Source organism: Erinaceus europaeus, chromosome 14 (assembly GCF_950295315.1).
Source record: "Erinaceus europaeus chromosome 14, mEriEur2.1, whole genome shotgun sequence".
NCBI classification, from domain to species: domain Eukaryota; kingdom Metazoa; phylum Chordata; class Mammalia; order Eulipotyphla; family Erinaceidae; genus Erinaceus; species Erinaceus europaeus.
The window spans coordinates 94071873-94088062 of NC_080175.1; the positions used below are offsets into that span (position 1 = coordinate 94071873).

General features: G+C 36.2%; 1 protein-coding gene across 16 annotated transcripts in view; it reads right to left on the reverse strand.

Annotated features, from left to right (window-relative positions):
- The window catches only part of ROBO2 (roundabout guidance receptor 2), a 1295155-nt gene that overhangs the window by 158787 nt on the left and 1120178 nt on the right, over nucleotides 1-16190 (reverse strand). For all 16 annotated transcript variants that reach the window (XM_060172139.1, XM_060172137.1, XM_060172131.1 and 13 more), the window contains exon 5: nucleotides 14952-15090. In XM_060172139.1, coding sequence (XP_060028122.1) covers nucleotides 14952-15090 — 139 coding nt within the window. The remainder of the gene's footprint in view (nucleotides 1-14951; nucleotides 15091-16190) is intronic.

Below are 16190 nucleotides of genomic sequence, written 5' to 3' on the forward strand. Positions count from 1 at the left end.
GATAAATACATTTTCATTTTAAAAATTACAAAGGACATATAATATCACTCTAAGCTTTACTTTACTTTGAAGCTCTTAAAGGTCTACAGAATTACTATTTTATATAATCTACTATTATTTCTTGCACACTTACAGAATATCAAACTTAAGTCATTTTACAGACAAACATTTTTTCTCATAATTTATAACATCTGGAAGAAACATTTAATTAATGGGGCAGAAAAACAGTCCACTGGGTAGGATGTCTGCATTCCCATGCAAGCAGCCCGTGTTTGATACCTTGACATCACAGTAATTGGGCAAGAAAGGGGAATAAAGTGATACAAATTGAAAGAGAAGAAGTGAAGCCTTCACTAGTTGCAGATGATAGCACACTTGTATGTTCGGTGAAAAAGTTATCTCAACTTTAAATTATCTTATAAAAGACTTTAGAAATTAAGATGAACAGTAATCCACCAAATTTAGGTTATAAGACATTTTAAAATAAAAAAAACATATACATTATTATTGTTGTTGTTACTATTGCCACTAGGATAATCACTGGGACAGGGTGCCTGCAGGACAAATCCAGTACTCCTGGCAGCCAAATTTCTCCTTTTTGTTTGTTTTTCTGTCATTTGATAGGACAGAGAGAAAGTGAGAGGGAAGGAGGAGCTGAGAGAGGGAGAAAGAGAGACACCTGCAAAGCTGATTTACCACTTGCAAAACTTCCTCCCTACTGGCTGGGACTAGAAGCTTGAACCTAGGGCCTTTTGCACTGAACCTGGTGCACCACTGCCCAGCCCTGGGAGACATTTTTAATAGATGGTTCCCATTCTTTTGTGCTCTCTTCTGTACTGGGAATAACTTATATGCAAAAAGTAACTGCAAGTGCAGGGCTCCATGGGTTTTTACATAATGGCCTTATAGTCTTTGCTTTATAAAATCCAAGAAGTCTCTTCTGTGTTTAATGGCACGACTGCATTATGAGGAGGCTTCTGAATTTTTCAGAGGGTAGTTTAGTCTGGATTATGTTAGGGAAGAACTCTTTCCTTCTGCCCATGTAACTGCTTCATGAGATAGGGGCTAGGCGGTGGTGCACTGAGTTAGATACACATGCTACCAAGTGCAAGGACCAGTGTTCAAGCCTCTGCTTCCCACCTGCAGAGTTCTGCTGCAGAAACAGTAAAGTAGGTCTGCCAGCTGTCTGTATTTCTCTCCCTCTCTATTTTTTCAAAGCTATATATTTTTTAAGTTTTTAAAATTACTTTTATTTATTTATCAGATAGAGATAGCGAGAAATTGAGAGGGAATAGGGTGATAGAGAGGGAAAGAGACAGAGTGACACCAGCAACTCAGCTCCACCACTTGTGAAGTTTTCCTCCTGCAGGTGTGAACTGGGAGCTTGAACCTGGGTTCTTGTGCACTGCAGTGTGTGCACTCAACCAGGTGTGCCACCACCCGGCCACTCCCTCTCCATTTCCCCACCCTCTCCCAATTTCTCACTGTCCTATCTAATGCAAATTAGGAAAAAATAAAAAAGGACAAACTGGCTGCTGGAAGTGGCAAACTGTAGTGCTGGCACTGAGCCCCAGTGATAGTCCTGGTGGTGATTTAAAAAAAGAAAGAAAGAAGGGAAGAAAGGAAGGAAGGAAGGAAGGAAGGAAACTACCTCATGAGACGTATTTATGAAATAATTTAGATATTCACTATAGAGGGACATGTGTCATTAAACGTGTCATATTACATGTGGGAACACAGGTCTATTTGAAAATGAAAGTTCAGATTCCTCTCTAATTAAGCTACCCTTAACTGGTTTTTATCACCTCAGCAACTATTTAATGAGCAAGGAATATCAAGATAAATTTTCTGCCTCATGTGTTCTAGAAAATATGCAAAAAGATGTAGGTTCATTGGAGGTCATTAGTGAACCAAAGGATTGTCTTCTTGTATTGTTCATCACATCGTGATGTTAACTCCAATCACAATGTTATCTGTCCACTTGATATGACCGTCACAGTTCAAACAATAAAAAAAAAGTCTTTGAAATTTACTTCTTTGATTTATATTCTAGTATTTTTGCCCTAAAATTAAAAGCAAAAATCACATAAGGTAACATATGAGTAACGCCAGGATTTATTTTTGGCACTAGATCAAATTTTCTCAACTGTAGCGACATTGATATTTGGGACCAGGTTAGTCTTGGCTATGGGAATCTTCTTTGACATAGCAGGATATTTAACCAACATTTTAGGTAACTTTTTTAAAAGTACCTAATTCCTTGGATATAGTAATCAAATATGTCTCCACACTCCTGTCAAATATTCCCCTGTGGATGGGTGAAGCCTAACTTGTATTGGTATCATACCAGAAATCGTGTTCAAAATTCTTTCTTTTTCTCTCATTACACAGTATCTCAAATAAAGGTAAAAGACTCAATTTACTTCTTTCTGGTTTTGGTGATGTAAATATTTGGACAAAGTTATTAGAAGATGTTAGTTAATGGATGTTAGTTAATGGATGGAGCATTTATAGTTCTTCAGCTCATAGCTTAAGGTGTCTTCCCTGGGTATCAAAGGTCAGAGTCAGAGGTATGAATGTGATATAGAAGAACGAAACATTAAAAGTAGTTAGAAATGTAGTAAAACAAACAATTACATGAATGACAAACCTGGGTCTATCTGTTTCCTTATAAAATTATCAGGGGATATAAAAAATAAAGTAGCCAACTACTGTTGAGTGAAGGGTGGAATGAAGGGTGTTCCAGGGCCAAAATGGGAAGGGATCACAAGCGTGTTGTGTCAGATACCTTAGATTTGAGTCTGATTTTTTCCTCATGGGTCCATGACCTCTCTAGCACATTGCTCCCTATCTCTAAGTGCCATGAGCACCTCTTGTTGAAAAACTTAATTCATATTTCCAAAATGATGTAAAGACTAATAAAAATTGGTTAAACTAAAATAAACTTAAAAATGAGGTTCGAGTCCATAGATACACATACAGGTTGAACTGTTTTATCATTTCTTATGAAGATGACACTGGTGTAGCATTTATGGTGCTTCTATATGGTGCCAGGGAATCATATCCACTTCTGTATCTACTGAAATAAAATATATCAGGTAGAGCCTACTTTCCTTATAGTTTGCCTTATTTATTAAGTAATGTTATTCATACCTCATATCCTAACTTAAATTCTTAAAAAAAAAAAGCTCACCTTTTTAATCTGTTGTAACATCAGCACATGTAAAATTTTCAGGAATTTGTTTAATCACTTATGTTTTTTTTTTCTTTGTTTCAATTTTAATTTCATATAGAGATGAAGAAGAGAGATACCTACACTATCAAATGGCCCCTGGTACCCTGTAGGGTGCTGCTCTGTGGTGTCAGGGGCTTTTATGAGGCTCCTCAGGGGGGCAGAAATACACAGTCTCCTAGGAGAGCTATGTCTTGGCCTAGGTGAAATGTTTCTTGAAATAGAACATTTGATTAATTTGCATTACATTATTGTATTGATAGTCGGAACTGTATTGGTATCATACTAGAAATCGTGTTCACAATACTTTCTTTTCTCTCATAACACAGTGTCTCAAGTAAAGGTAAAAGACTCAATTTACTTCTTTTTGTTTTTGGTGAAGTAAATATTTGGACAAAGTTATTAGAAGATGTAAGTTAATGGATGGGGTATTTATAGTTCTTTCCAAATATATTTTTCTGACAAGTGCCATTTGTTGTATGAATTTCTGTAACAGAACATGAAAACATTCTTTACAGAGACTCCAAATGTCTATACATTTGACGAAATGAGTAAAAAGGTACTGTAATATTTTTTTGTAATCGTGACAGTAAAAGTCTTAAGTTTAGTAAAATTTTACACAGATACACACACACACACACATACATTCCATTGATCTACTTAATGAATTACTTTATCAGAAAGCATTTCTAATACTGTAGTTTCTTGACAAGTATTCACAGTGTCCCAACTGCTATGTCCTCTTAGAAGGAAATTCCAGTGAGTTGTCATTATGTAACTAATGAAACTGATTTCAACAGTAATTTAGTCTAAGGAAATAGAACTAGATATGCTCTTAAAATATTTTAAAAACACATGTTCCCTGGTCTCTTTGACAATTATAATTCCTTCATAAATTAATAAAGATATATACCCAGTTTATCATGTCATTCAAATACCGAGTCTCTATTCTTCGTAATTTCTATCGTTCTCTTTCCATTCATAACAGGTGATTTGAATGATTAGGCTGAACATCAACTGCTCTTGCAAAGCCACTGTAAAGTATAATATCAAGGGGTTGGGCGGTAGCGCAGCAGGTTAAAGGCACATGGTGCAAAGTGCAAGGACTGGCTCAAGGATCCCAGTTCGAGCTCCCCACCTGCAGGGGGAGGTCGCTTCACAAGCAGTGAAATAGGGCTGCAGCTGTCTTTCTCTCCTCTCTGTCTACCCCTTTCTCCATTTCTCTCTGTCCTATCCAACAGTAATGACATCAGTAACAACAACAATAATAACACGACAAAGATATATATATATATATATTTATAATAAGTGCAACAAAAAGGGGGAAAAAGAATAATATTAAAAGGGTGGGTGGTGGCGCACCAGGCTAAGGGCACACAGTACAAAGCACAAGGACCCACTCAAGGATTCCAGTTTGAGCCCCTGGCTCCCCACTTGCAGGGGAGTCACTTCACAAGTCACCACAGCAGATCTGAAGCTGTCTATCTTTCTCTCTCCCTCCCTATTTCTCGCTCTCCTCTCAATTTCTCTCTGTCCTATCCAAAAAACTGAAAGAAAAAAAAAAAAGGTTGCCGTAACAGTGCAGGAACCAAGCTCCAGTGATAAACCTAGAGAGGTAAAAAAAAAAAGAGTAATCTTAAAAGCAATAAATAATCATACATTTGTAGGAAATATGGAACTCAGTTCTAGCAGCTATCTCCTAGCTGTGCATGGAATTGTTGATAACTGTATACCCTTAAGAATATATCACAGGGGCTGGGTGATGGAACACCTGGTTGAGCGCACATCATACAATGTGCAAGGACCCAGGTTCAAATCCCTGGTTCCGGGAGTTGGGCAGTAGCACAGCAGGTTAAGTGCACATGGCACAAAGCACAAGGACTGACATAAGGATCCTGGTTCGAGCCCCTGGCTCCCCAACTGAAGGGGAGTCGCTTCTCAGGTGGTGAAGCAGGTCTGCAGGTGTCTTATCTTTCTGTCCTCCACTCTGTCTTCCCCTCCTCTCTCCATTTCTCTCTGTCCTATCCAACAACAATGACATCAAATAACAACAACAATAATAACTACAATAATAAAAACAACAAGGACAACAAAAAGGGGAATAAATAAATAAATATTTAAAAAAAGAAAAAATTCCCTGGTCCCCAGCTTCAGAGGGAAAGCTTTGCGAATGGTAAAGTAGTGCTATAGTTGTTTCTCTGTCTCTCTCCCTATCACCTACTTCTCTTTGGATTTCTGGCAGTCTCTATCCAACAAATTGTTGGTCATCATTTCTCCTTTGGCTAATTCTGCTTCTAAAGACCCCTGCTGTTTCTATCCGTGTTGGTCATCATGTCAGGTTCCTTTGCATTGCTTGATGCTGTGGTCTATTTACATAATCATTGTTTTGCCTGAGACCCGCCCTGCCTGCAGGGCATTGGTTTAATCCCCACTGGTTAGATGGAAGCTTGCTACCTTCCCGCTCTTTTTCTTCTCTCCACCCACCCACCTACCCATTTCCTATCCCGACCTGCCACTTCCGCTTCAGAAGGTATAAAGGCATTTTTGTCTGATCAACAAAACATTGCATTGCGTTCCCGCTCAGCCACGTGTTTCAGAGTCTCTCTCTCTGGCGGTGCTAGCCTGGCAACAAATAAAGATAATTAAAAAAAAAAAAAGGAGAATACCATTGACCTGTGTCAATCATTATGGCATGAAGGAAACTTCAGTGATATGGCCTCTCCTTCTTCAGTAATGTTGATCATCTGTCTCTCTAGCTGAAAAAATTGGCTCCTGAGTAGTAAAGTCCCAAAAAGGATAGAAAAAGAACAAGCAAGGACACTCTTAGTAAATTCAAATGTGGTCTGGTACCTGTTAGACAAAGACAGAAGATGATTTATAGAAATAGTTCACAACTATAGACTTAGGCCTTCTACTCATACTATTTAAATCTCTTGGCAACCATTTATTTAGTTTCTGATATTTTGTGTGGCTTTATTTTTTTGCACTAAAGAGAACAGAATAATACATTAATCTAGAACATAATGTGAGAACCAATAAAGAATTATTTTAAATTTTGTTGTACTTACTACTGGAAAGTAATTTTTAAGATAAAAGTTTTTGTATGATATGATATATTCAATTTCTAATAAACACTCTATAATAAAAAAGATAAAATCTTTAATATGTATTTTATTACTTTATGATTAAAATAATGTTCCAGACAAGCATTTACCAATTCATCTTTTCCTAATCTTCAACTCAAAACAGAAAATGGAAGGAAGTTGTTCCCACATAGCACTCTAGGTTAAGAGTGTGAACCCTGGGAGGCTGGGAAGTGGCTCTCTTATTAGAACACACACATTACCAGGCACAAGGACCCTGTTAGAAAATAGAAAGAAGAAATGGAAGGAAGGAAGGAAGGAAGGAAGGAAGGAAGGAAGGAAGGAAGGAAGGGAGGGAGGGAGGGAGGGAGGAAGGGGAAAAGGGAAAAGGGAAGGAGATGGGAGGGGAGAGGAAAGGAGGGGAGAAGAGAAGGGGGAGAGGAAGGAGAGAGAGGGGAGGGGAGGAAGTTGAGGGGAAGGAATAGTGTGGACTCTAAAGTTAGGTATCTTAGATAACTTTCTAGCATAGAGTGACCATATCATACTTATCTACATGACTTATTTTTCTCATTTGAAACATGAATAATATATATATACACACACATATCATGGGATGTCTACAAGATAAAGTATTTCTGTAAAATTCTTGGTTTAGATGTGTTTGGGAATAAGTACTATGCAAACACACTTTATTAATATTGTACATGTGGGAAAGGAAAAGCAATATAATCTCTTTTGAATAAACATTAGACTCTTTTCCTACATAATCCTTGATAAACATTCATTCGAGAACAAAACAAATGTTGAGCAACACTAAAAGTCCCTACATGGGAAATTTGAGAAGCTATATGAGAATTACAAAAAGGCTTTTAATGTATTCTGGGATAATTTTCTCTTTTTCCTTTTTAGACCTACACATGTCCAGCTTCTGGGTTATTATTATTTTTTTAATATGGCCACAGGATTTTACAATTACTTCGAATTTTTGACACAGAACTCGATCATTTCAGAAGTATAAACTGTGGCCAAAGACACAGAATTCAACTGACTTATTTGACACAATGGACACCTGCACTGGGAAGTTTTGCATCAAACATTCCAAATATCATTATGAAAGATGTATATCTGGGATGATGTTGATCATGCAAGTTATCTTCAGCCTAACAGCCTCACATCACAACTGAACTGACAATAACGTTAACAGATCCGTAACAGATCTTAAGGAAAACTCTTGGCGTGAATCAAAATTATCCATGTGATTCTAACTAAAAATCATTTTGTAGTCAGGGATTTGTATTAGTTTAGTGAAATACTTTTTTTTTTTTTTAGTAAATATAAGAAACTAAGTAAAAGGGGGCATCTCACCTGGCAATCAGTAGAGTTCCTTGTGAGATATGTGATATGGTGACTCCCAGGACTGCCTATCATTCTCGCATAGTCACTTCAAGTATGTGTCTGCTCAAGTTGTCAATCTCAGTCTAGCTGAATGTTCTAGCATGTCACACTCTAATGGAACCACCACCACCCTTTCTGTGGCTCCTATATCAGAAATTCCCATATGCCAACGACAGGTGGCACTCAAAAAGATCTTTTGCTCCAGAACCAGGCACCTGGCATTGGCTCAACCCACACACAATACAGGGGCAGCCAGTGAATGGAGAGCAGAGCATCTCTGACTTCAAGACTTTTCATACTGAAGTAGGTCCCAGCTTGTTAGCTGACCACTGGCTGGTACCCAAATTGGATGCCAATTTCTACATTGTTCCTAAGCTGATATCCTCAACAGATGGGGCAATATGGTCACAGTACAAGGCAAATTGGAGTCTCCAACCTAGGTGGCAATTAGCTTTGTGTTAACAGCAACTATTAGCACCTATTTGATGCAAACAGAAAGAAAAAAAAAGAGGGGCATCCTGACATCTCTCTGAAAGTTTCTAATTAATATTGGTTGTAAAAAATTTTTTTAAATCTCTCTCTTTAGATTGTAAGAAAGTAGTCATGACTTGGTCATTTTATTATCTTAGATGTTAAGATAATAAAAGCACTGTGGGGATAGATTATGAAATTGGTGTAAACGTCATCTTTAAGAGTAAAATCATGAGTTGCTCATAATATGGTTTCTGACCTGGTCCCTAAAAGTTTATATAATACAAAAGTTGTATGGAACACGAGAACACAAAAAAAAGTAACATCATTAGAAACACTCTTAATATATCTTATATGTTGGACAAGCTCTAGATCAAGTCATGAGGACAACATATCTTAATGTGCAACTTTGAAAAGTACATTTTGCTTCCATATTCCTCCAATGGGAATAACACTATCTTGTGTATCTATTTTTTTTAAATCATAGAATGAACATAGGCAAAAAAAAAAAAGCATATGAAAATTGGTATATCCTCCAAGTACCCTTCATTTGATCTCTACATATTCTTCTTATATAATGGGTGCCCTGACTGTTAGCAGTCAACAGGGACTGCATATTATGTAAAATCTGTAGACTTAACCCAGGTATTTCGTTGCAGTTAGGCTAAGATAAAATGTCTGGCTCATGAATAATCTCCCAGAAGAAAAATACAATCATTGTTTTATAGTCTTGGACAGCTGGAAAGTAAAATATCACTTAAAAGCAAAAGAGACGTCTATTATATGATCAATAATGCTTGCACTTCTATAGAAATGTATTTTCCAGAGAAGGTACTATTGCATAAAAATCAAATAATCTAAACTATAACAGTATGCATTCTTATAGTTACCTGTCTTACTACTACATGTCACCAATCATTTGAGCTTATAAAACAATGAGGCACCTGTTATGTGCATTTCTTATGTAATATTACAGTGCTTTGAATTAGTTTTAACAACTCTATGTGTGCTATTAGATGGCATAACTATTTACTGTGTATAAACGGGTCAAAATGTAAGTTAAACATGAGTTGCCCCACCTCATCCGTCTCTATCTTCAGAGTGTGAAGTGCAAAGAGTTCAATAGTGTCTTCAAGGTGATATACCTACTTAGTGGTAGACAAATCTGGAAAGCATCATTTTCATAATATTTGGATATAAATGGAAAAAAAAAACAACATTATCACTGTCAGAACAAACCTAACCTTAAGTCTAGCATCCCTGGCAGTGGCTTAGGATTTATTTATGACATTGGTGGCTGTATTAAATGGTGCGACAGTAGCGTCTCACAAAGCTCAGCATCTGTTTGTTTTTTAATCAGACAGAAACAGTTAAGACATCTGCATAGCTGAAAAAGAAAACAAGCTCTTCTACACTTGCTTTATATTTTGAATCTGCAAAACCAATCTATTTCCCAGATGTCACATACATTGCATATGTTGCTGTTCTCTAGCCCTTATTTCCCCCTTTTCTATACTAGAATTATTTTAATTGAACAATCTTGACCAGGGACTTAATCAGTGTGGTTATTTATCAGGAGCCCAAATTACCACATGTCCTTGAGCATACACTGTGTGTGGAGAAGGCCAGTTCTCAGCAGGGTAGCCGAGCACCTGTTCAGCATCTCTGCATCCCAGAAGCTTTAAACAATAGAGCTTCCAAACAATTAAGATAAGAACATTTTTCTGGGCTAAGTGGAAAAAGCCACTTAGTGTAAAAATTGCCAGACACACACACGCACAAAAGGAATTATAGTGACTCTATTCAGCTCCTTTTCTTAAAGAATTATATATTTATGTGAAGTTCATATTTCATAGAACTAAGAATCATAAAAAGTCTCTCTTATAATACACTTGCACTTTAAAAAGAGGAATTTGTCAGTTAGTTCAGGGAAATGGATAGAATTGTATACCATATATTGTGAAACTCTCAGTCTCTAGTCTGTTTTCTTTTTGATGAAATATTCATGAATTATATCCATAATGTGCAAGCCATCAACTACATTTAGAGTTCACAGGCATACATAAGGATATAAATGGCACAGTTTATTTCCTTATTCCTCTGACATGCTATTATGAACATTCTCTTCTATAGTCTGGATAGAGAAAGTTAGTGTCACTTTAAAGTGTAAAAATAAATAAAAGAGAAATAAAAAAACACTGAGCTAACTAATGCAATATACTAAAAATTTTGTGATTGGTGACAGATGTTAAATTTCCTGTTTATAGTCCTCTAAAACACTTTTGATAATTAACTAAAATACAAACTGGTTTGATAAGCCCAAATAGGAACTCACAATTAGATAAAACACTCTAATTATTAGTTTTAAGAAGGGATATTTTGCTATTATTTTCATTAATATTAGGTTAGACAGAATGTTGTAGTATTAACGCATTTCAGTGTTTATATTTATCTGTGAAAGTTTATACTCCATGTCCTTTGTGTGAACACAAAAGGTTTTAATATGTTTAGACATATGGTTGTTTCATATAACAAGAATATATATAATCTCTATAATGAAACGTGGCTTACGAAGGCACATTGTTCCATCTAGTATAAAAACTGCCAACTTCTAGAACATATAAAACCTAGTGAAAAGATGAGCTGAAGAAACTTCACCATTAGTACGCACCGAGAAAGAAAACTGTACTGTCCTTGGAAGAAAGTAAAGCTACTTAATTTTTAAAATGAATTTAGATGTTAAGACTTTCATAGGTCATCCAATAAAAGTAGCATAAAAAATAAAGAATTAATAGTAGTATGATTACCTTGCTTAAAATGACTTTTTTTACAAGCTAGCAGCTAGCATTATAAATATAATAGGTACTTAATAAATGCAGGGAAGACTAAGTGAATCTTTGGCAATTTAAATTATGCCTCACAAATATGAACAGACATGGGCAGAAGAGTGGGGTTTACAGCTGACGGCGTTTATATACTTTCCCCATATTTGTGAGCTACTCTCTGCCTTGATCCAGCTTTCTACTCCTATTCTCAACTCTGACACCATCTTCCCAGAGAATACTTTCAGCTCACCAACCTGTTAGCTGTCAGGTTCAGGAAAAAATTAGTGAAGTCATGGGCCCCCTAGGATATAGCTAAAATAGACTTCCTAGCATCTTCCAACATGAAAGCCCCAAATCTCACCTGCTTTATTCTTACATTTAGGTTCCTGATGATCAAACAATTTGTTCTGCTTTATATCTTAATGCTTTACCAGCTACCAAGTTGCAGATGCTACTATGACACCAACCTGACTTCCCTGGGCAGATGACCACACCAGTGTGTCCTGGACCCCACCTTGCCAGAGTCCTGCCAAACTAGGGAAAGACAGAAATACCCTGGGAGTGTGGATCCACCTGCCAATGCCCATGTCCAGTGGAGAAGCAATTACAGAAGTCAGACCCCTCCATCTTCTGCAACCCATAAAGATCTTTGGTCCTTACTCCCAAAGGGATAAAGAATAGGAATGGGATGGGATATGGGACTCTGGTGGTGGGAATTGTATGCCATTGTACCCCTCTTATCCGACAATATTCTTGATCATTACTAAATAACTTATAAAAAATAAAGTATGTTTCAATATCTGTATGTATAATAATCACTATGAACTAGAAAATGTTTTTCTCTTGTTTTCGTCTTATGTTCTCCTAATATATATTATTTTAAGATTGTGTGAAATTTCCTTCTCTAATAGATAAATCAATATTGATTACTTTTAGCATTATCATGCTGGGGTGATGGTAATTTGGTACTTTCGGCAAAAAGGCAGTGACTTTGTTTTCTGAAAACCATCAATTGTGAAATAGTGGGATTTTTCAGAAATCACTACAAGCAATTTCCATTTGATAGGAGCATGTGTGAAGTGAACACTTTTTTTATGTTGTCCTTTCATTATACAGGGGATTATGTAACTACACAGATTACCCCATCAAGCTTCAGGATTATTGTAGACTGGGGAATTACAACTTTTTCTATCTCACTGAAGCATTTCTCTATTAAAAAAAACAGAAATAAAGAAAGGAAAAGCTTTATTATAACCAAACAAGGGTATCTTGCAATTTCATTAAAGATAATTACTGAGAAAAAGTTAGAAGTTTAAGGCTAAGTCAAAGAAAGAGGGATCTGGGTCCTACTTAATAATACATTCCATGGCAGTGGGAAAATGCTCTCTTAATACATCTCTGGTTACTGAAAGGTTGGCACAGATATCTTCTTCTGTGTTGAAGGTTTAAATAGCTATCACAGCATTTCATAAATTTAAACTTCAATTGAAAAGCTTTTCTTGTCTCCAAAAGAAAAATAGTCACATATTACTTACATAGTAATTACAGGCTATGCAGCTGCCCTACAAAGCTTCCCTATAAATGTGTTAAGCATGAACCACTACACAAACCTTATTCAAATTTCAGTAAATGTTAAGCCAAAGAAATGTCATACTCCACACCACCCCAGACAATTGCTTAAGCAAGAACAATGGCCATCTCCTGAGTCTGAGATGTAAATAATGTAATAGAATCAATGTTGTTGACTTAAGCTATGGTTGGCTAAAAGTCATTACTGTTATTCCTCAGTAAAAAAAAAAAGCTCTCTTTCCCTTCATTATGCCTAAAGGAAGCTTATGCTCATGCATACCCCTCTAAAGCTGAATTAGCTACTTGGACAAACCATTTAAAGATTTGAAAATCCAAGGAAAAGTACATGGCTCCCAACATGACACAAAGGCTGACCTCAAATTCTGTATTTTACTGATCCTTGTGTTAAATCTCACTCAAATACAATTTGAAGCTATACAGCATTCCCACTTGACTAATATTTTAAGAAATATTTTTCTGGTTATACAAAGCTCTGTAGTACCATGTCAGTAATAGAAGTTGAAGCTATAAATGTTTTAAGGGAAGTAAGTAGAGGTAATAATTCTCAAAATCTGAGTCTCATCTTTATAAACCCCAATATGTTCTCTCAGAATATAGTTTTAATGTGATAGTTTGATTTGTATGTATTACTTGAACTTTGAAAAATGGATTTAGAGAATATTATTGCATATAAAGTTGCCAGGCTTATGAACAAACAAACAAATCATCCAGAAGAGACCATAGATTGATTTTCTTACATAAAGATGTAGAATTGTAAAAACACAGTACATTCTCAGAGTACATCCTCCCCTCTATTTTTGAAATTCTTACCTGAATCTTGTTTAATAAGTAAATATAGAAGGATCAAGAAGGATAGCATTTGGATAGAATGTCATCTCTGACAATCTCCCTGACTTTATTTCTAGAATACCATGAGTTCAATCCAATCATGAAGAAATACTAAACACATTAAATTTAGAACCATTATATATGGTTGATTATATATACCATTATATATACTTGATGAGTATAGTGCTAGATTCTCAACACCATAACAACAAGGAAAGACTGATCATCTATCAAAGACCAGAGGAGGCCAGGGAACATTACAATTAAATTAAATTAAATACTTTATTCAATTACACTAAATAAGTAGCCTGGATTAGACACTGAATCCTAAAGAGGCTATTAGTAGGAAATCCAAATGTATCATCTTTATTTTAATGATTACATGTCAATATTTGTTCATTAGGCCTGATAAATATTTCATAACAATACAAAAGATGAACTGCATAAACTGGGAATCAGACAGGTGAGAATTATCCCTGCCAGGCAGTGGCTCTCCTGGCTAAGCACACACATTACAGTGCTCAAAGACCCAGTTCGTGACCCTGGTCCCCACCTGTAGGGGGGAAAGCTTCCGGAGTGGTGAAGCAGTAAAAGCATTTCTACAAAAGCCAAATGCAAATAACAAAATGACAAGATAAATATAAAGACACTTTTCCCTTTTCCTTAGACTGAAGAACTACTACCCAGTGTACTCCACCCCACACGTTGTCATAAATACAGTCGTCAATGAAGCAGATGAGAGTGGTGAGTGTCCAGAATTATTCAGTAGGACTTGAATGAAAGGTCTATCAGGAGCTAGGGTTTCTTAACCCTTGGTATTTGGAGAGAATAAATTAAATGGAATATTGGATACATATATATATATATGTCTCATTGCTCTAGATTGCCTTTTTTCAGATATATAGAGAGAAAGTAAAAGATAGCATAGAACTGTGTGGGTGAAGGCTGGAATCAAACCTCGGCCCTGCACAGACCAGGTGTCTTCCCATTTGAACTATTTTGCTGGCTTGAACCAGGCTATTTTTTTCTCTATATATATTTATTTATTTTCCCTTTTGTTGCCCTTGTTGTTTTTTCATTGTTGTTGTCGTTGTTAGATAGGACAGAGAGAAATGGAGAGAGGAGGGGGATAGAAAGACAGACACCTGCAGACCTGCTTCACCACCTGTGGAGCGACTCCCCTGCAGGTGGGGAGCCGGGGGCTCGAACCGGGATACACGTGCCAGTCCTTGTGCTTTGCGACACTTGCGCTTAAACTGCTGTACTACCACCTGACTTCCGCATTTTTCTTAATGCAGGGAAAGACTGCACAAAATGTCTGTGTGACTTCCTTATAAAAATCATCTGTGTGACTTTCATATGTAAACATTCCATCTGTGAAATCCGATGCTGAGACAGAAAAGTGTTCAGTGGAGACGCAGTAAGATGCCGTGATAGAAGTGTGTTTAGTGGCACCCATGGAGAGGCGCTCTTCCTTCTCGTCATTTAAAGGTTCTATCATAATCCCTATGGATAAGACAGTTTTACCTTCCTCTTGGCAAGTCTGCATCATCCTTTTTCCACCGCACAGTTGGCTGAGGATCTCCCTGGACCTGACAACGAAATTCTACAGTTTCTTCTTCTAGCACAACCTGGTTAATTGGCCGTCTGAGGAATGTGGGCCGTTCTTTGGAAGAAGAAAAAGAAGAAGAAGAAGTAAAATGAAATCAGTATTGGAACTTTTTCAATCACCAAATTAAAAAAAAAAGTAAAACAAAGCAAATATGGTTTATTTTTATATATAGGCACCTAATTCTACAACTCACATGTGCCTTACTAAGGTCTTAGGCATTCAACATGATCGTGTAAAGCAAAACATTATAGAAGCCATCAATAGCTGTAGTTAGTAGGTAAGTTCAAACAACCTTTTGGAAATAAAACAAAATTAAATTGATTCTTCAGTGAATTCCTGAGCTAAGTCATATGGACCCTATCATTAAAAAATCTGAATGTTGGAATCTATAAGCAAAGGCAGATCAAAATTGCTATATTGAGCTAAAATGAGAGAGCTAAAGCTGAAATTGATAGTAAATATTGAGAGGAAACAAACAATATTCAACGAGAATGCTAGAGAAATAAACAAACATTAGTATTCCACGAGAATGCTAGAGAAATGTTAAAAATTCATGTTTATTTTTATACAAAATATTTTATTTATTTCTTAACTAGAAAGGGAGGAGGAAAACAAAGAACCAAATATCTCTCTGACACTTGTGCTTCCAGGGATTGAACTCAGGACCTTGTGCTTGAGAATCTAATGCTTTATTTGCTGCACCACCTCCGGGACCACAAAAGTCACATTCTTATATGTAAGTATAAACTAAGTTTTTTCCACTAGAATGATATTTGGAAAAGAACTAGTACCTTCAGGAATTCCCTTCAAAACGAACAACTATTTATATGATGATTTTTTAAAAATCAAGGTAAACAATCCAATATTTAAAAAAATAGAAAAAAAAAAACCCAGCCATTATTACCATTGTAACTATTTGTTTTCAGCCATAATATTCTTCTAAGAATCCCAGATAGTTACCGATTGTATCTCTAAGTTTTATGGTTCATTTTCTCTGAAATGCTCCTGTAATATTTCCAGCTTTTATTTGCTATTAATGTGTTCTCAGTACTTTCTATCTGCACTGTAGTGCTTTTACATAAAGCCTGAATTATCATGTCATTTCAGAGAAATATGTAAAAAATAAATCTTATATATCTTTAATGATTTCAATT